The sequence below is a fragment of the Protopterus annectens genome, chromosome 3.part0 (genome assembly GCF_019279795.1).
Source record: "Protopterus annectens isolate FY-2018-M chromosome 3.part0, PAN1.0, whole genome shotgun sequence".
NCBI lineage: Eukaryota > Metazoa > Chordata > Ceratodontiformes > Protopteridae > Protopterus > Protopterus annectens.
Genome location: NC_056731.1, coordinates 1,250,164,150 through 1,250,184,756, shown reverse-complemented (window position 1 = coordinate 1,250,184,756; position 20,607 = coordinate 1,250,164,150). Strand labels below are relative to the sequence as shown.

The 20,607-nt window shown below is 37.8% G+C and overlaps 1 protein-coding gene across 1 annotated transcript in view; it reads right to left on the bottom strand.

The window, feature by feature from the left end:
- Positions 1 to 2,271: 2,271 nt before the first annotated feature.
- LOC122797042 (histamine H3 receptor-like) overlaps positions 2,272 to 20,607 on the bottom strand; it is a 70,918-nt gene continuing 52,582 nt past the window's right edge. The window contains exon 4 of the mRNA XM_044065816.1: positions 2,272 to 2,472. Coding sequence (XP_043921751.1) covers positions 2,272 to 2,472 — 201 coding nt within the window. The remainder of the gene's footprint in view (positions 2,473 to 20,607) is intronic.

The window sequence follows — 20,607 nt, the reverse complement described above, 5'->3', positions numbered from 1 at the left end:
TCTCTTATTTTGGCCCAAAGGCCAGAATCTGCTAAAACGAAATAATGCTTTAATGAAAGTTTAGTAATCTTTATTAAGTAAATGTGCTTCCTGCAGAAATACTGTTTGAGCTTTATGTAATTGCATGTATTTGAACAAGCTTCCTCTGTTTTCTGGATTATTCAATCCATTAATATTAATAAATATGCATTTTAAAATCAGATTATATAAGAAAGAAAAAAACACAGGAATAATAAAATCACATTTATGTACAGACCTCTGGTACAGTACATGAGTATAATTACTTGTCAGCGTTATACCCGGTCATGCCTACAATTTTTGGAGTTAATCTGCTGTTAACCTATACCCTTAAGCCTGAGGTATTCACAGAACCAATCTTCACCAACATCATGGGGTATGACTGAGTACAGATCTTTGACATCAACAGTGATAAACAAATAATGTGAATCAAAGATTACTGTATCCAAGCTCCTTAAAAATCCCACGAGTCTATTCACAAATGTGACTCATTCCTAACTGCATCTTTTAACTTAGTATCCAGGAATTTAACTAGTGGATGAGTGACAGACCCTCTAGCATCAACTATTGGTCACATAGGGTGCTGGTTCAGGTCTTTGTGAATTTTTGGTAATCCAAAAATTGTAGGCATAACAGGGTATAACACCGACAAGTAATTATACTCATCCACAGAAATAGACCTATCAATAAAGAGGTCCTGTAAGAAACTTCTATTTCTAGAATATGTGATATTAAGCTCATTCTGTGAACCATGATCATATATTCCACTGTCCAAAATATTTTTGATCTTACTATTATAATCATTTACATTCATAATTACCAACCCCCCCTCCCTTATCAGGTTTCATGAATCGGATACCAGCTGATGACAAAAGCAGGTTGAGATTCAGTTTTTCATATTCATATAAATTATTTTTACTTCGTTTATTACCTGACTAGACTATATGTTCTGATTTAGAACAAATAGACCTAATGCCCAATTTACACATAAGTTCAAAAAGCTCCAAGGAAGGGTGGTGGGGGGGTTAAATGTACTAGAAACTGTCAAACTATTATATGGACGAGTGTCACTGTGGAACATTAAGTTCAGATTTAATTTACGCACAAAGTTTCAGATCAAGCATCACTTGCACCAAGTTAGTCCTTTTGCTGGGAATAATAGACAAGCCTTTAGTTAGCAGATCACACATATCAGTGTCAATGACAACCGAAGAAAAATTATAAATTTTAAAATCACCAAGGGAATTTTCCACAATATTTAAAGCTGGTGCTGTATATGAGAAGTCATTAGTAGGCAAAAGTTGAATAGTCTTCTCCTCCCTCTCCGGGAACCTCTGTTGTTCCCTCTGAATTGATTGGATCCACTCTGGTATTGGTGGTGCCCCTGTTGTCTCAATGCATTCCAATTCATGTTCGATCTCTGCTAGTTCATCAGACATTCTGATTGTCTCAGGGGAGGGAAATTGTTGTTCCCTAAAAATCATTCTCAAGTTCATTCTCTACATCTGCATCATCCATGACAGCCAAATCAGGCTGTTCTCCTATCTCAGAGGCAGAATGTGTTCTTCTATTTGACACTTGTGAATATGGTGGTAGGGGATAAGCTGTGTTACATTTATATTCCTCTATGTCCCTTGTTAGTTTTTTTTTTAAGTTTCCTGTTCTTAATTGTTGTCATCTGTTTGTCTATCGAATGCAAAATATGAGCATATTCATATTTATTGTCATTAAAAGTAACATCTTGTATAATAGTTTGGTCTAAATGTAGAGTGTCTCTAGTGAGGGACTCAACCAGTTCTGTGTTGTGTTTAATCACCAACTCCATATATTCAAAGCCATGCTTATGGAATAATTGTAGGAGTTGGTTATGAAAATTGAAATTGGGAACCAAACCCTTAGGAAAATGCCAGAGTCTCAGACCTTTATGTACTACTTTCATTTTTCTACATTCCTTAAAGTAGTCAGTGTCCATCTGGGTTTTTTTTTATTTTTAACAAATTACGGTCCAGTTCAACAAGTTTATCATTTAGGGAGCTATTAGTAGCAGCAGCAACATTATTCGGATAACCATTCACATTCAGGCATTCATTGAGTAAAGGAAGACCATTTAACATTTTAGAAGGCCCATTTATTTGCCCATTAAAAGTATTATTAACTCTTTCACCTTGTATAGAAGCATTTGCTGTAATTCCACCAGAAAAAAGCTTGTTAGGTGGAGGAATGGCATTGGAAGCACTTGTAGAAGCCAAAACTTCATGGGGTGTACCAAAAACATGATGTGTACTGAACTTGAGATAAAGACAACTGTTCCAATCGATCCATACATTTATTTAATTCCTGTATTAAAGCAGTTAAGTCACCAAGAGAATCTTCCAAAATCTGTGAAGGTCGTTGTTTTGTAGAATCCATTCTGCCCAAAGTCAAACACCAAACAAGAAGAACACCAAACCAGCACTAGTAATCCAAAAAAAGCAGGGCAAAAAAGGCTTCCACATTCCAAAATGCTTTTATTACAAGTGGAACAGCTAAAAACTGCTTCAGCCAAATGCAGTACATAAAAACACAGTAGGTAAAAGTAATCCAAAAAGATAAGCACTTTCATCCCACTAACATATAAAAAGGAACTTCATCAAATAAATTAACAAACTGTCATTAAGTTTCTTAAATGCTGTTAAACCAGTCACAATGAAAATTCAGTACACACCCTTTTTACATCAATTAGCCTGACATAACCTAAGCATAGTAAAAGACATAGTGAAAGAAACACACCCCACTGGGGATTGAACCCAGGACCTTCTGCATATAAAACAGATGTGATAACCAATACATTACTCCATTCATTAAAATAATGTAACAGTGTTATACACAATAGTACCAGCCTAAGGCTAAATAAATAAATACATAAATAAATCATTCCTTTTATCTGTTTAAAGCTCTTAATTTAAGCAGACATTTTATATTCTCTGCATCATTTAGCCCTGGCCAAAATTGTGCATTTAAATGTAGCTGCCAGAGCAATTTTGCTTTCTCAAGTAAAAGGGGCAAGGTCTGTACATGATACTAACTGATCTCTAGACAGATAAAATGTATTTTTTTAGCCTTAGGATGTTACTATTGTGTATAACACTGTTACATTCTTTTTATGAATTGAGTAGTGAAGTGGTTATCATGTCTGCTTTACATGCAGAAGGTCCTGTGTTCAATCCCCAGTGGGGTGTGTTTCTTTCACTATGCCTTTTTTCACAATCCCTGGGATTCAGCAAGCTCTGCATGGCATGCAGGAATAATGCAAGAGCTACTGGAGGCAATAACACCAATGAGAGGTCCAGGAACAAGCTCCCGGGATGTGCAAGAGCTCTCCTGCACTTTTCCTGCATGGACACAGCTCCTGTTTTCTAATTACCCCATTTGCAGGTGAAAACCATGCAAATGAGGTGAATTAGTGATCCAGGAAGCTGGCAGCCATCTGTGTAGGATTAGTGTAACCTGCAGAAATGTACTAAGTTAGTAACTGAGTACATTTCTGCAAACTACAAAATGGAGCCATGACAGCTCCAAATAAAGGGTGTATATAATGTGGAAGGCATGCCAGTGGACAAATATATGGCCACTGGCATGGAAAATAGTTTCAAATGAACAAAAAATAACTTTTATTTTTTTGGTCAGTTTTGGCCGTTTAAGAGTAGGGCAGCGGTGCACAAACGGGATCAGCTTGAAAATAAAACTAAAATCTTGAAAAAAGCTTTTTATGCAAAATAATAATTTTGCCATTATAGTCAACGGCAGGCAGAAGACAGCAAGCCCACTGAATAGTGGTTGCTAAGGGGGAAGGCTCATTGTCAGACTTGTAACTAGGCATTAGCAGTCAATTCTATGCAAATACGGGGAATGATACTGAATCACAGATTTCCCCTCATGTCTAGCCTGCACCCAACTGTGTAGGTGCAGGAAAACCATGGTGCAAGCCTAAGAGTTAGCTGACATTATAGAGGGGTGTGTCAGGCATACTGTAAGCTTATTGGAGCTCTGTGGCTCAAGTTTACCCTTAGCTTAGCAGAGCTAAGGAAGGGGGTGTGTCTGAAGCTGTTTAGCCGTCTTCACATTGCCTAAATGGGTGTGCATGCTGCACACTGGGTTTTAAACAAATAAACAAAAAAAAAGTTAAAAAAGGAAATAGCAGCTCTATTCACCTCTGAGCATTGTGTTTGTGCGGCACACCTCGGGGCTTAAGCAGGAAGGCAATGGGAAGGGAAAACAACAGTAGGAAGGTAATCAAGGAGAACTAGCACAGCTGGCAGGTGAAATGTGTCAGAATCAGCCAATTACACAGGCAGCAGCCCAGCCCAGCACACTACTATAAACTATGCAAACACCTTTCCCTCTGGGACCTCCTACAGCAAATTGTTGAGCTTTGCCGACCATGCATCACACACAGAACCAACAGAGGGGAACCCATCCCAGTGGATACCAAGGTATGTGTAGGCTTAAGAATACTAGCCACAGGTCCCTTCCAAAGGCCACCTGGGTATATCATGGGGATCTCACAGGCATCAGCATCCAGGGTACACCACCAGTTCCTGGATGCCATGTCAGCACATGCCAGTGAGCACATATATTTCTACAACAGCCATGAGGAGTTGACCAGCAATATGTGTCTCTTCCACCAAATAGCAGAATACCCTGAAGTAGCTGGTACTATAGTCTGCACGCACATACACATCAAAGCACCACCCGGCAAATGTGGGAGACAGGACAAACCACTGTCAGTGTTGGTCTCTATCACACTATATTGGAAATATTGACAGTTGATTTTTTAGTAATTATGAAAATAAACAATATTTCCATATGTACTTAACACTTCAAAGACTGAGTGACTTACAAAATATGACATTATGGGAAACTTTAAATGTTGATGAAAACTATGTTTGATATCTATACTTTAATTTGCACATCTTAAGTGATATCTAGTATTATTTGTTTTGCTAATTATACAATTAAGCAAATGGTTTCATATTTCTGTAAATGTCTCAATAAACATGCATTTATATATAATCTTAACAAGAAACTCCATTCACTGAAGGCTTCCTCTCCCTGTAGTGTAGACATCTGTGTAGTAATGGAGACATGGTTTTATGTTGCTGAGAGTATCCCAGCAGTTCAAGGTTATAATGCCTTTTGCACCTTTAGACCAGCTACTGCACAGGAGGGAACTAAATGTGGAGGAGTGCCAGTCTGTATTAAGACTAATCTCACATTCAGACTAGTTAAAGTGTATGACACAATGGAACTCATACATGTGCAACTCACCATAAACAGGGTACTGTACCACATCCTTGCAATATATAGGTCCCCCTCCATGTCTCAGGAGACCCATACTACTTAACTCAATGTACTAGAGTCCCTCACCATTCAACCCAATACAATATTCATGCCAGATTTCAACTACACTTGTATAGATTGGGAATCCTATACGCCTTCTAATGCACAAGCCCAACAATTTCTAAACTTTGTTAATACCAACATCCTGGCACAGTTACCACATACATCAATAACATGTATGTCTTCCAGTTATGAAAATATGAAAAATAGGTGGCAAGCAAAGATCATTTCTTCACTACAGGGCACCTTAGACTAACAGTCTTAGTGTCATTGTGTTAATAACTCCTTGCCCTTTCTAATACTGGGTATTATTAGTTCCTAAGTCACTTTGTTAAAGAAGCCAGACCCCAAAAAGTTCTGGACACCAAAAGGCAGTGTGAGTGTGAACTGGAAGCATACAAAAGAGCCATTTTAGGCTATTTTGAGATTCCGATATTGCAATCATGCTTGAATTATTTATAATTTAGTAATATACCATAACATAATTGTAAGTATTCACAGAAGAACATATAAACATTGATGTGAACACTTCAGGTTATACTTTTTATTTATTGCTTATATATAATGCATACATTTATCTAATAAACTTTTAAAGCTCAAACCTAAGTAGGAGAGAAAAAGGAAGAGAAAGGGGAAAAGAAAATTAAAAAATTGGGGAAGACAATTGAAAATAGGAGTGAGAAGGAAAAGAAAGATGCAGAGTAAGGAATTTATTTTATTGCTACATGAGAAAAAAATTCATAGATGCATTACATTAATATTTCCCTTCATGCAGAAAGTAACTATGTTTTAGTAGGTTTTACTATTTAATGCTGTTGGACTAGTACATCTACAAAAGGCAATATATCAGAATAAGAAATCTTAATCTTATTGGCATTAAAAGATAATATACATAGCATGAAGATGTAGTTAAACTCACCAAAAGTTTTCCCCTTAAACTATTCTCTCTACAGACAAGTATCTGTTTACTATGCTGGTTAGTTGTGTATAAATGCACATATTGGTAGAGCTGTCTTAAGTATATCCCTCATCATTGAACACAAAGAAGTTACATAAAAGGAATTGAAGGTAAAAAGAAAATAATAATAATGTTAACAATAATTTCTTTATCTCTTCATGACTACATATGTTTACACTATTTTATTTGATTCATATTAATAATAAACTCTTCTTACCTTCTATTTAAGAAGTAGTAAACATTTCATGGTATACAAAAAAAAGAATTTGATTACATTTTATGGAGAGGTCTGTCTAAAAGATATAAATCCACACAAATACTGGGTAGAGCAACCAATGAATAAAACATCTCAGTATGTGAATCAATAATCCTAGGTAAGTACTACAAATAAAGCCTTTGTTGGGATTTTATACAGACTGAATTTGTTTCATTTGGATTATTGATTCACATACTGAGATTTTTTATTCATTGGTTGCTCTACCCAGTATTTGTGTGGAGTTATATGACTTTTTGTTTTACTGGTGGAACATTTATTCTATCTGCTTCCTTCTTTGTGCTCCTGTCTAAAAGATATATTTTAATTAGCATCACATTAAATTGAATAGTTATCAAACTATATTGCCAAGACATTGGAAGTTAGAGTACAAACCATACCTCTCAACCTCTTAGAGCAAGAAATCTGGGCAAAGTCATAAACAATGGGGAGAGAAAAATGCAAAAATAGGGAAGGTTTTTAAATATTGCTCATACATACTTAAAAAGTTGATAGAATGTCAGGTTTTACATTTGGCAAAATAACAAAAAGGCAAGCAGACTGTAAGTACTCCACACCATTTATTGTAAGTGCTTTCATTGAAGCCAATGCTCCAACTTCTGCAGACAAACTCAACATAGCAAATCAACTCTCTTTATAAATAAAACACATATTCAATTAACCAATTAAGTCCAGTTAAGACAATTAATAATAAACATTAGATAAATAGCTCTAATATAATTTAAATTAAAAACATTAAATTAAAAAAAATTCTATTTCATAAAACTGGTCTTAGAAAATATGCATAAAAGGATCTTTGCATATTTATATTTTTCAAACCTCTTATGTGTATATAAAATGTAACTATAAAACCAGTGTATTGTGGATACTTATTACAATAAAAGTTATTGCTCCATGTAATTCAAATAGTTCAAAACATTATTAATTCAAATAGTTCAACCATGAAGACTTGAGAATGAGCATGAAATTATGCAATTATAATATTTTTTTTTCTCAAAAGTCTCCTAGAATGTTATTTGAACTGTTAATATAAGTGTTTCACTTTGGGGTGGAGCTAAGTACTATGAATAAACTGATAGCAGAAGTGAGAAACTGATCTGAAATTTCTTTTGCAATACTATTTGTTTGAGCTAAGGGGCCAATGGATCCCTTTTTTGTGGTAGTAAAAGTTTAAGAAGTGTTATACATGTTTTATTATTTTCTTTTATCTGTTCTACAGATCAGTTAGTCTGAAAGAAGGAATTAATTTTATAAGGAAACTGTAGGTGAGGTACCATTGTATGAAGACATTTGTTTTAAATCCATGTCATGATAAATCATTGAAAACATATTGTCATTTGATATTAATGGAAAAATAATGCCCAAAGAAGACATGGTATAAGCAAGTACCTACAAAAAAGTTAATGTTGCATTTATACAAGAAACACACATGCTCATAAATGAAAAAGCAAGAGATAGATTCACTACAGGCCAGTATGAAATATTAACTGGGTCATACTATAAATCTAATTGATGAGGTACAGTAACATTTTAGAATTCAATAAATAAACAAACAAATAAATAAATAAATAATGCCAAAAATCAAATCTACTTACAATGATATATGATGAATGATCCGTGATAGATCTTGAATACCAAAATAGAATATATACACTGGCAAATCCTTATTGGACACCTGATCTTGGTATTAAATATGCAATAAAATCTGAAATGTTACTAATATGAAGGAAAATGTAGTTTCAGCAGGATAATTTAATTGTGTAATAAGCAAGGAAGACACTCAGTCAGTAAAATTCCTTTGAATCTCCATTACTGATAAAATTTTAAAAAATTGATGGGATCAATTAAATTAAAATATTTGAACAGAAGAATGCAAGAAAAGTCTTTAAACTTCCTTCATTATTCATTTGTATTTGGTACTCAGACTACAAATGATAGAATATTGGACTATGGACCTAAATGAAAATAACAACATGCCTCCTATTGTATCTTAATTATTTGACATTTGCATTAACAGTAAGTAATAAATTATCAATACATAATAGAATACCTGTATATGTTACTAAAATGGAAGAATTTAAAGAATTGCTTTCAAGACAAATACACTTTTTTTAATTTAGTGACATGTTTAGCGACTGTATAGGAAAATTACACATTGGATATGAAACAAATACAAACAATGGGACAAGAAGATGAAAGATATATAATAAAAATTGATGTTGCCAAAAAGTGCAAAAAAGAAAATATTTTTAGACACGATGAAAGGCCTAAACAGCAAAGATAAATAACTACAGGGTCATAAAAAGGAAATAATACCGGAGAAATTGAAACTTGCATAACATAACGCTGTCACCTATCATGATCTTGAAACCTACAGTCTTAAAAATTAGAATCTAGAAACAATGACCTCAAAAGACCAACATGATGATAACTACAATATCAGACTGTTGGACTTGTCCCACTACAGGACCCATGTTAGCACTAATTTCTGGGTTCACACTGGCAGAAGGATTTGGTATTCAAGATTTTTAGATTGTGTGATCATCAGTAGTTTATTCTTTTAATATTATGGTCTCAGGATTATGACCTTCAAGACTGTGGGCTTTAAGATTGTGATACTTAATCAATATTAAACTTGGACAATTACATAATTTGACCAGTAGGTTAAAATATTAAACAAATTGAACCAGATTAGTACTATTTAGTGTTTGAAGACTAAGGGAAGTAAAACAGATATGAGAGACGTACTTAAGGAATTGTAAAAGTATTATGAAAGAATCAGTGAAAAAAATGAAATGCAATCAGAAAATGAACAAATACAGTTCTTTTTTGGGAGAATAATACACATCAGAGATTAGCTGAGTGTCCTAAAGACCTATTAACAAAACTGATAAGTGTATCAGAATTTCTACAACTGATAAAGAAATTAAAAGAAAATAAAGCTCCAGGATAGATGGATTAATTCCAGAAGACTATAAGTTATTTCTAACTAAAATTGTGCAATTGATAACATATGTATAGACTAATGCTCAAGACAGAAATTAAACTCTGAGATTATTGATATTTTCATTAACAACACCAATATTAAAAATAGATAAAGATCCTTCTCATTGTGCATGCTACTGTCCTTAAATGTGGATTATCAGATGTTTATTTCAATATTCATAAAGAGAATAAAAATAAAAACTCACACTTGATACATGAAAATCAATTAGGATTCATTGTCAATAGTCAAGCTCTGGTAGAACATAGCAACATTTATAACATTAACAGACTATGTAAGACACTAACAGACTATGTACAATACAAGAATCAAAGGAGATTTTTTTTAGTTTAGAAATAGAAAAAATCTTTGGATACCAAAAATTCTGGTTTATTATTATTATTATTTACATGTTTCACCTTCTCTAAAAGTCATAACATTATTGCTTATTCTTTATAAGGATAATACAACCTATGTTAAATGAATCCTTTATCAGAAGTAGCAATCATTAAAATGGGCCCAAGAAAATGATGTTGACTACTGCCTACAGTTTCTGCTGTAGCTATGGTACCATTCAGTAATATCATAAAAAACAATACAGACATATAATGGGTTGTAAGATGAAGAATCAACATGCAGCAAGGATACAGCTCTTTGTAGATGATATGTTATTAATACATAGTGCTATATAATTATCTTTTAAAGAAGTACAGAATACAATTACAAAAACCTTCAGTGATATTCTTAGAATGAAATGTATTCATTCATTTAGTTAGTTAGTATTTTAGTTTATTTAGAGAATGTACACTTATGAACATAAAATAAACTACAAAAAAGATTTAAAGAAAAATATAATATAGATATGTATGGGAAGTAAACAAATTGCTTATAAATAACCATAACACCAAGTAAAGAAAAAAATAATAAAATCAAACATAAATTGCATGTTACAGAACTAAATTAAATTGACAGGTGGAACAGCAACTTTGTTTTATTTGAAGAGAGATAATTACTGATTAAAATGATATTTTAACAACTGAGAACATTAACTCCCCATAAATCTCAGATCAGAAAATAGAAATACTAATGGTAACCTTCTTGAGGTATCCTAATAAGCCAAGAATAGCATGCAATAAAACATATGAAAACATGGAATATTGCAGGACTAACATTTCTGGGTATAGAAAGATATGCTATAGCTTCTACTTCCAAAACTTTTATATATTGGCTGAACAGTAAATACAAGGCTACATGGAAATGTGTTTATATCTATATAAACTTAATAAACGCAAAATTGCCAAGTTAAATGAAGAAGTGATATCAAGCAACTTTTGGTTATTAATACCAAATTACTGTTAATATAATATAATATAAATGCAGTTTGCACACAGACACAATTGTCCAAAGCATCTAGAGCAGTGAGCTTGGGGAGGGAGAGGGAGAAGTGGGCAGCATGAGGGGTGTATGGAGGCATGGACAATAGGGATGAGTAATGGTCAAAATGGTTAATTGTTGGAGGGAACTTGGAGTGGAGTTTAGGAAGTGACTGAGTTGGAGAAGAGAAAGTTGGATGAGGTTTATATTCATTGGCAGGATAAGGCAAGACTCATTTTGGTGTGGCTTGAAGCAATCAACTGGTAGAGGAGAATCACATCTGACTAACGAAGTCTAGTAAGGATAGCATGGACAAGAGGCTGGGGTAAGATTTTTTCCACACACTTGGTCCCAGTGGGTATAGGATGAGTTGAACAGTTGTCCCTGGTTAGAGTTAAGGAATGCTTTGGGTTCATGAAGATTGTGCAACAGGTGCATTTAGGTGAGGATGTGAGTGCTGCTAAAAGGAGTACAGACTTAACGGTGGGCAAAATATCAAGGGTGGTGAATCTAGGAGATAACTATAAAAATAAAATGGGGAATAATTGGTTCTGTGGTCCTCCAGATCAGTTTGACTGGCACTTGCTTAAGCATTTAGGTAAAACTGTGGGATAAGCCATGTAGCTTCAGAAGGCTATGGCCTCATGTGTCTGATAACATTGTAGAGTACTTAGTCATTCCTCACAATGGTGGTGTGGGTATTTATGTTGGTACAATGTCATAGGGGCCATCACATGAGGTTGGAAGTCATTGGCAAGGAGGAGAGGTGGGCATTGACTCTTTGGAGTGAAGCATGTCAGGCAGCAAAGCCTTAGATAAAAAAAATCAAACCCAAGAATAAAATAAATAAAATAAGTAAATTGCTGATTGCAAACATTTGTTGTAGTGTAATGACCAAACCTTTGAGGAATATGGGTACTTTTGGGTGGACAGGAAGTTTTGCCTTACAGAACAGAAGACTGAGACCCTTCTGAGCAATTTTTCAATTAGAGTGTAACGCGGTGTCAAAACCTGAATATTTGCTTTTGACTGTTAGTTAGAGAAATCTATCAAGTTGTGCATGAATTCATTTAGAGGTACACTATATTTGTATGCAATGTTAAGCAGTTACACAGAGGGTAGGTTTGGAGTAGGTTTTCAGGAAGGTGAGGCAGTTACTGCAGTGTTAGTAGGTTTGTTGAAAATTTGGATTATGGCAAAGGCTAAATAGCATGGTGGGTTACCATTTTAATTAGCAGTTCTGACAATTTTCTGCAGTGTGTGAATTTAGACAGACGGGTGAGTAACATTCACAAAAATTGCCATGTATAGCTATATTTAACAGTGTGAAATTGTGCTTGTATTGAGTAGCAGTATAACAAAAAAATTCAGCATGGGTTGTACAAGGATACTACAGGTAATGCTACAGTAGCAGCTCAGCATATGGGGTACCTCAAATGCATTGTCAAGTCATTTTGGGATATAGCATAGAGTTTGTGTTTTTTTATATCTGGACCAAGTTGGTCAGTCAGTAATGTGCTATCCACTCAGTATATATATACATATATATATATATATATATATATATATATATATATATATATAGATATATATATATATATGTGTGTGTGTGTGTGTGTGTGTGTGTGTGTGTGTGTGTGTGCATAATAAAGAGGTGACTGGGTAAGTTAATATGGGGGGATATAATTAATGATTGTGATCTGCACTTTGTAGAGGGTGATTTCAATTATCCAAACAGCATACCATTATAGCAGGAGGTTGGAGTTGTGGGTATGGGAAGAGGCTGTTCATGTTGGTAGCATTCCAGTTTGTGAATAAAATTTGTTTTGTTTTCAGATGGTTGAAATGCAAGCCCTAAAGGACCACTGAGCCAGGGTTGTTGTCCCAGGAGGAGGAACTATTTAAGCATGTGGAGTCATTGGGACAATCCAGTGGAGAGGCATCATTGGAACCAGTGGTAGGCAGTCACATAAGAGGCAGGAGAAAGTGAAAAGTGGTGGAGGAGTCCAAGGTTGATATGACAGGAAAGATATTGAGCAAATCACCTACACAAGGAAGGAGAGGCATTAGTGGAGATGCAGTGGTGGAACCCCATTCTCCTGCAAGTAATGCATCCATTTTATAATTTGAAGGTGGGGTGGGGTATGAAAGGCTAGAGCAGTTTTAGAGTTTACAGGGTTCAGAGAGGTCTAGGTTACAGGCATTGATATCATTTCAGGTGCAGGTGCAGGATGGCAGTAGGCATGAAGGAGAGGGGGGTTTGAGGGAGGGTGCAGGTGGAGAAATATTCAAGTCATCTATGGGCCAGGGTGGTCAGGATCATGGACAGACAGTTAAGCATAGCATTCTGGATTTGGGGGAACAACTGGGGACTGGTTGGCAACCCAAGTTTTTATTAAATGGTGGACTGTGGTATTTATTACACTCCATGTTTCTGGGGAACTTAAGGGGAAGATATGGAAAGGAGAGTTTGTTGATATATTTGACTTAATTGATGTGGATGGGGTGCGGAGACTGGTGGATGCAGAAGGTTATGGAACCAAAGATATGGTTTCTGTTTACAGCCTTAGGTAGCCAGAGGCTGGGGAAATTTAGGGCTTGGACCTGGGTTTCTTGTATTATATGGCCATAGTGCTAAATGTATTAAGACCCTGCCATTTTTAAATTTTTTTTATGCTCAGTGTGGCTTAGAGACTGAAGCTGGGTTATGCTTGGCTGTGGTATGACCAGAATTTCTACAACATGAAAGTAGTTGATAAGAATTTGCCTTGAGAGATTAGGTATGCCAATATTTGACCTGCAACAAAGCTGGAAAGTGTGGGTGGGAGGCAAGGTAGGCAAATGAGAGATACAGGGGAAGTTGTAGGGACATGCTGGGCTTTTAACATGGACAGGTGTGCCTGGCCCACATGTAGGTATAAGCATGTGTGTGTATGGGATGTGGGGGGAATAATGCTGTGATGAAGTGTTGGCATAAAGATGGGTGTCTTTGTCAGTTGGCTTCACCAGGGCAGAATGATTTTAGACAGGTGACTGAAGGGTCACAACAAAATCATGGGTGCTTTTTGAGGGCAGAGAGAAACCATGTTTGTTTTTCCCATGGGCAAAGAGGGAGGAAAGTTTTCCCACTTCCCTATTAACATCATGCTGTTGGAGACTCTTTTGAAAAGTTTTCCTGGTGGTCAGGTGTGCAAAAATTGATTGAAGGTTTTCAGGGGGCGATTTGATTACATCAGGGGTAGGAGAGAGTCAGAGGCTTTGTTGCAATATCAGGTCAGTTAAGGTGAAGTAAGTTATAATTTGCAGATTATTAGATAAGGAGATGGAGGCCTTCAAAGTGTTAGGCCCATTTCATGTGCCACCTTTTGACTGTTATCAGATTCCCCCCTTTGGGTTTAGTTCCTAAGAAGAAGCCCATGATATTTATGCTAATTCATCATTTATCTTACCATGAAAAGATTCAGTAAGTTATTTAATCTGTAGATTTGACAAGCAGTGCAGTATGCAGTGTGAGTAATTCGCAAATTTCAGGACCCTTAGTTGGTCAAGCTGGAAACTGAGGTGGCTTTTCACATCATTGTAATCAGGGAGCTTGGTTAGTGTTTGCTTAACATGTGCCTGGAAGGGTGCTATTACTTTGATAAAGTCAATGCTGATGGGCTATGCAACAGAGTGCCCTGCCTTTGAAAAATGCAGTACAGCACTGCACTGGATTTGGCAGAGCAAGGTGTCAGCTAGATGATTTTTTGCTCATTGTTGGGGGGCAGTGGGAAGCTGATGCAGGTAAAGTAGATTTTAAGAATTGTGTAAAGAACTGGGAGAACTGCTAGCACTTGACAAAGTACAAGGGCCAAGTCAGGTGGATTTTTTCAAATTTTTTGGGCTTGGTGCTGGATATAAAGAATCAGTTATTTTCTTTGTCAAATGAAATAAATGATAAATAATGAATTAGCCTAACTTCCATGGGCTTCTTTTTGGGAACTAACCCCGAAGGGGGGAATATGATAACAGTCAAAAGGCGGCACATGAAATGGGCCTAACACTTTGAGGGCCTCTAGATTAGGGAGGTGATGGAGTTGTTGGGGATGACAAATTTCACCTGCAGGGTGATAAGCCTTGATAGGGATTTTTATAGGCCATTCGCCAATTTGTTGAGAGGCAATGGGGTAAGCATCACTGAGTCAGGATTACATGGATGCTGAAGGATGATTTGGTGCTTTGGGCATTGTCTCTGGTAGATTTTAATGGGGTCTTATTTTGAAAGGAGTCATGAGTGCACGGTGAGAAGTTAAAGTTGTGTACTAAGATGGGAGGATCCCAGGGCATGGGGGCATTTTTGATGAGGAATGGTTTGAGGTACTTTGGCCAGAGTACTAGCCAACAGATTGGAGGAGAGATATTGCATTCTTTGAAGCCATGCTGATTTTTGTGGCAGTGGTGGTTTGGGAAGAGTAGTAGTAGAATGAAAGAGTTATTTTCCTGTCTGATAACAAAGTAGTGGCGCATGCTTTGGTGAAAAGTCAAAGAAATCAGTTTTATTGCTGTTGGTTTTGAGGAAATTAATAGGTTTATAGGTTTATAGGTAGGTACTAGGCTATCTGCCTGAAGGCATTTATAAGCCTAGCCAGAATGTGTTGGCTTTCACCACTCCTTAGATTAGTTCCCTGTGCCTCTGTCCAGCAGAGCCACTGGAGTGATCCCCGGGGTAAACTTTCTGTTTCCCATCCACTCATCAAGGTTCCTTTTGAAGAGTGTTAGCGAGAATCTCTGCCTAATGTAGACTGGAATCTTGTTCCAAAGCATGGGCAGTCTCTGGGACAGGATTCTATCCCTCCAGCATGTCCTATTTGTTGTTAAGGTGAGGTTTAGATCCCTAGAGAATGTGGCTTGAGGGGATAAGGTTTTCTTTAGTGGAGCATGTCCATCAATTCTGGGTTGGACATGGCCTTGTATGTCAGGCAGAGATCACCTCTGAGTAGGCAGTATGCAAAGAAGTACAGCTGGAGTTTCTTCAGTCGAGCTGCATAGGGAATCTGTTTGAGGCCAGTGATCCTCTTGGTTAGGTACTTCTGTGGTCTTTCCAGCTGTTGCAGGTGTCTTGTAAGGTACATCCCAAATGGGGCATTGTACTCTATGATGGGTCTGATGAGTGATGAGTAGAGGGGCACAATAACCTCTTTTGAGCTGGATGTGAACCCTTTTGTGATTAGGTGGGCCACGTAGAAGGATTTTCTAACCACTTTGGCAATGTGATTATCAAAGGTGAGATTACTATCTACTTGGGTCCCCAGATCCCTTATTACATCTTCCATATTTAGGGGACTGCCACTTATGTGGTAGTTTGTGGGTACTTTGTTTTTTCCAAAGGGGATGACTATGCACTTTTTGGCATTTAGCTTGAGGCCATGATTTTGACACCAGGTATCCATCTCAGTGAGACCCTTTTGGAGAATGTCTGTGTCAGCCACTGAGTCAATTATAGCCCTTAGTTTGCAGTCATCTGAGAACTTGGTCAGCCATAGTCCTCCTGTGCTTGCCTGTACCTCTAAGAAGTATATGCCGAACAGGAGGGGTCCTAGGTCTGAGCCCTGGGGAACACCACTTGCAACTGGTTTAGAGTCGGACCTAGATCCCACAACTCTCACCATGTGGGTTCTGTTCATGAACCAGTTGGCAACCCATCTTGTGACATAGGGGTTTATGTTTAGGCTGGTGAGCTTGTCTATAATATCAGAATGGGGAATGGTGTTGAAGGTCTAGGTAGGCTGTTTGTACCACCTTTCCCTCGTCTATAGCCTTGGTAACTGTCTCAAAGAAGTCCACCAGGTTTAGGAGGCATGATCTGCCCTTAAGAAAGCTGAACTGGGTAGTGTCCAGTGTTTGGGGGTTCCCAATGTCTCTGTTAATGTGTTCCATGATGAAGCACTCCATAGCCTTGCAGACCAAGCTAGTCAGGCTTATAGGGCGATAGTTCCTGGGGTCTGTTGTGGCTCCACCTTTGTGGAGCAGAATAACCATTGCTGGGTGCCACTTTATGGGTACATAGCCTGTGGAGAGGCTGAGTTTGAACAGTGTGTTTAGGTGAGGGGTTAATTCATCTTGAGCTCATGTAAGACGCAGCCTGGAACACCGTCCGGTCCCATTGATGCTGTGTTTTTGGCTTTGGAGAGGGCTGTTTTAACTTGAGTGTCTGTGATTTCAGGGACTCTAAATTCTTCTGGTATGTTTATGGGCCCTTTTGGTGGTGAAAGGGAGGTGAAGTTTGCGCTGAACTTGTCTGCCAGGTTGTTGGTGATATCGGTCGGTTCAGTGTATTTTGTGCCATTCTGCACTAACTCCAAGCAGATCTGAGCATTGCCACTTAGATTCTTGACATAGCTAAAGAGTGCCTTGTGGTTATCTTTGAAGTCCTTGGCAATTTTTCTTTCGAAGCTCGCCTTGGATGATTTTATGAGAAATCGTAGTTTCCTGCTGATACTGATCAAGGATGTCTTTCCTTCTTGGGATTTTACTCTTTTTTGTACTGGTTTTCTCCTTCTATTGTTTAGCTTGTTTATGGCAGGGGCCCACCAGACTGGTTTCCTTTTCTTGGAGGAGTGAGTCTTGGTTTTGCTTGGGATGGCATGATCCATGCATTCTTGTAGGTGCCCATAGAATGCATTAGTAAATGATTTTGCAGCTTGGACAGCATTATCCTTCAGCATGGGGGCTTTGAAACATTCCACCTTGGTCTTAAGTAACGTGAAGTTTGTTTTTGACTGTGGTTTCCTTGTCCGGGTGTGGGGGTGGAATGTGGATATCCAAAGTGATTTGTTTATGGTCAGATCTAACCAGCAACAGGTTGACCTCTGGTGTGGAACACCAGTCGCCCATGTTGGTGAAGACCAGGTCCAATATGTTGTCACCTCTGGTGGGAGTGTTGACCAGTTGAACCAGGGTGTTTGAGTTTATAAATTCTAGGAAATGTTGGGAAAGGGAGTTAGTACTTCAGTAGTTCTTCCAGTTAATGTCTGGATAATTGAAATCACCCAATATTAGGGTGTTTGGTGGGACCTTTATGATTCCCAGTGTTTCCAGAAATGCAGAATGGTGGTCCTGGGATATGGTGGGTGTTCTGTAGCAAGCTACAATTTGAATTGCAGTTTTGCTCATTGTTAGTTGCATGTGGATGATCTCTGAGGCATCGTGCTGTGCCAGTAACCTGGAGGTGTGGGTATCCTTGATGAATATGGATACACCCCCACCTTTTGTATTTCGGTTCAGGTTCTGTGATCGAAATGCATGGTATGAGTTTTAGCCTGGTAGTGCTGGGGTGCTCTCTGGAGCCTTAAACCAGGTTTCTATTACTGCACATATATCGATTTTCTACATACTGATGAGTTCCTCGAATTAGTGCATTTTGAGGTTTAGACTTCTGGGATTGAGTAGCATTAACCTCAGTTGTCTGTTACTTGTGCTATTTATGACAGTGGGTTTGTCATTTGAGCCTTGCCTAAAAAAGGCACTATGGGGATGGCAAGAGCCTTGGTCAGTATTCAAAAGCCTAAGGGTGACAGGTGCAAGCCATCTCTAGTGAAGCAGCGTGGCTTGTCGAGCATGTCATCCCAGGCAGACAGACACTGGATCCCCTTTGTATGACACCATAAACTTAGCCAATTGTTGAAATTGATAATTTTTTTCTTTATACCATGGTATCATTTTTGGTGAGGGCAGGATATTACTCAGGGTCAGGGTAATACCGGCCTGGCCTACATGATCAGAGAGCTCTTCTATGTCTCTTTTCATGTAGTCCAGGAGGTACTGCTTAGATCATTCACAACAACATGGACAATGACAGAGTTATATTTGTACTTGTTGTGGAGTGATCTGAGTGCTTGTGTTATGTGGCAGATCCTGGCACCCGACAGGCAGCTAACAGTAACCTTCTACTTATTCAGCCTAGTGAGTGGGACGTCAGTGTGCCTGACTATAGAGTCACCTATTACTAGTGTGTTGGGTATGTTATTTTGCCTTAAGGGCTGTGATTGCGTGGCACACTGGTTTTGTGAAGTATGTGTTTTATGGTTTGTGTTGGGGGGGGGTGGAGGTTGCTTGGATGTATGCTTTGGAGGTTGCTGTTGCTTTTGCAGATTTTTATTTAGAGCCTCCGAATATGTTTTTGTGTATTTATGTGTGTTTTTTGCCGGTGCTGGTTTAATGGGTCTATGTGGGACTGGTGGTGTGATGCAAGTATTTTCCTTCTCCTCTTGACTGTCTGATCCAGTCTTAGGTTGAGAGAGCTTAGCCTCCAGTTTGGCTGTATAATTGCATCTCTTGCATGTATTAGTGTTTGGTGGTTGGAGGAGAGGGTTGTCTTGGTACATGAGGCAGTTGTAACATTGCCTCAAAATGCCCAGATTCACCAGTTGGACTGGAGAGTACACCTGAAACTGCCCTTTGGACATGCCTGGATAGGTACAGTGAACTGTTTTACTGGATGGCTGGTAAGGTCAAATAGTGAGCCTTGTCCTTCAGTACAGTGCAGAAGGGTCTAGTGCTAGGGTTTATAAGTGCTTGCTATGAGTTTTGAGCAAGTGCCAGGCTGAGAAATGAATGGCTTGAGTGCTTAAGTTGAAAGTTTGTCTAGTTCCAAGGGAAAAATTGAAGAGGAGACTGTATGGAGCTGGGAATAGATTTACCCTAGCTAACTGGCACTGCCTGGCGTGCAAAACCGGACAAATGTGGTATTTATAGCAGGGAAATGAAAGAGATAGAAATTATGCCAAATGGCCAATAAACTACTAATTTCTGGGCTGGAACCATTCCTCCAGGGACAGATAGGCTGCTCAAAGCTCCCCTCTCTCACAGGTGAACAGACAAACTTCCTTCTATCCAAGTAAGGTATAGGCAAACATAGAGATTTGTAACACAGCCCTGAATTCAGCACTAACCTGAAAACTGGACTATACTAGCTTAGAAAGGTGGGAAACAAGTATATATTTTTTGTTTTTTTTCAGAAAATAAAACAGATACAATCAAAAAAAACACTTTAAATGCCCAGAAAATTATACTTATTTTTACATATTGCAGATCAGAGTTGTAGTCAATGCCCCTAGTAATAAAATAGGAAGAAACACAAATACAGTAAAATCAGATGAATAAAGTACAATGTTTTTATATATAAAACAATAGAAAAAGAACAAACTGATTTAAACAAGTTACCCAATTAACCAGAAAAAAGCTCAAAACTGAGCACTGTTCCAGCAATCTTCAATCAGACAAGTTCTAACTACACACTTCTGCTACTAGGGTGCAGGGGAACCTTCTCCAAAAAAAGATGGCCTGGATCAGTGCTTAAGTTATACAAACAAAGCTAGAATCAGCAGGTCTGAATCTGGACTATGCTACAGCAACAAGGTGCACCAATTTCAGAAAGAAACAGTTCAAATAAGCAGGCACAATAAGCTTGTGACCAGAAATTCCCAGCTTAGAAGGGCAGAATCCAGCCTCTCCTCCCACAAGAGTGCAGACCACAAACCCTCTTAATGTAGAATAACTGGCCTGAAGCCCAAGTGCTTAAACCAGAACTAATACACTTTTAGAATAGCAGACACTGGGCCTTCAATCAGCTGTTCCCAACTT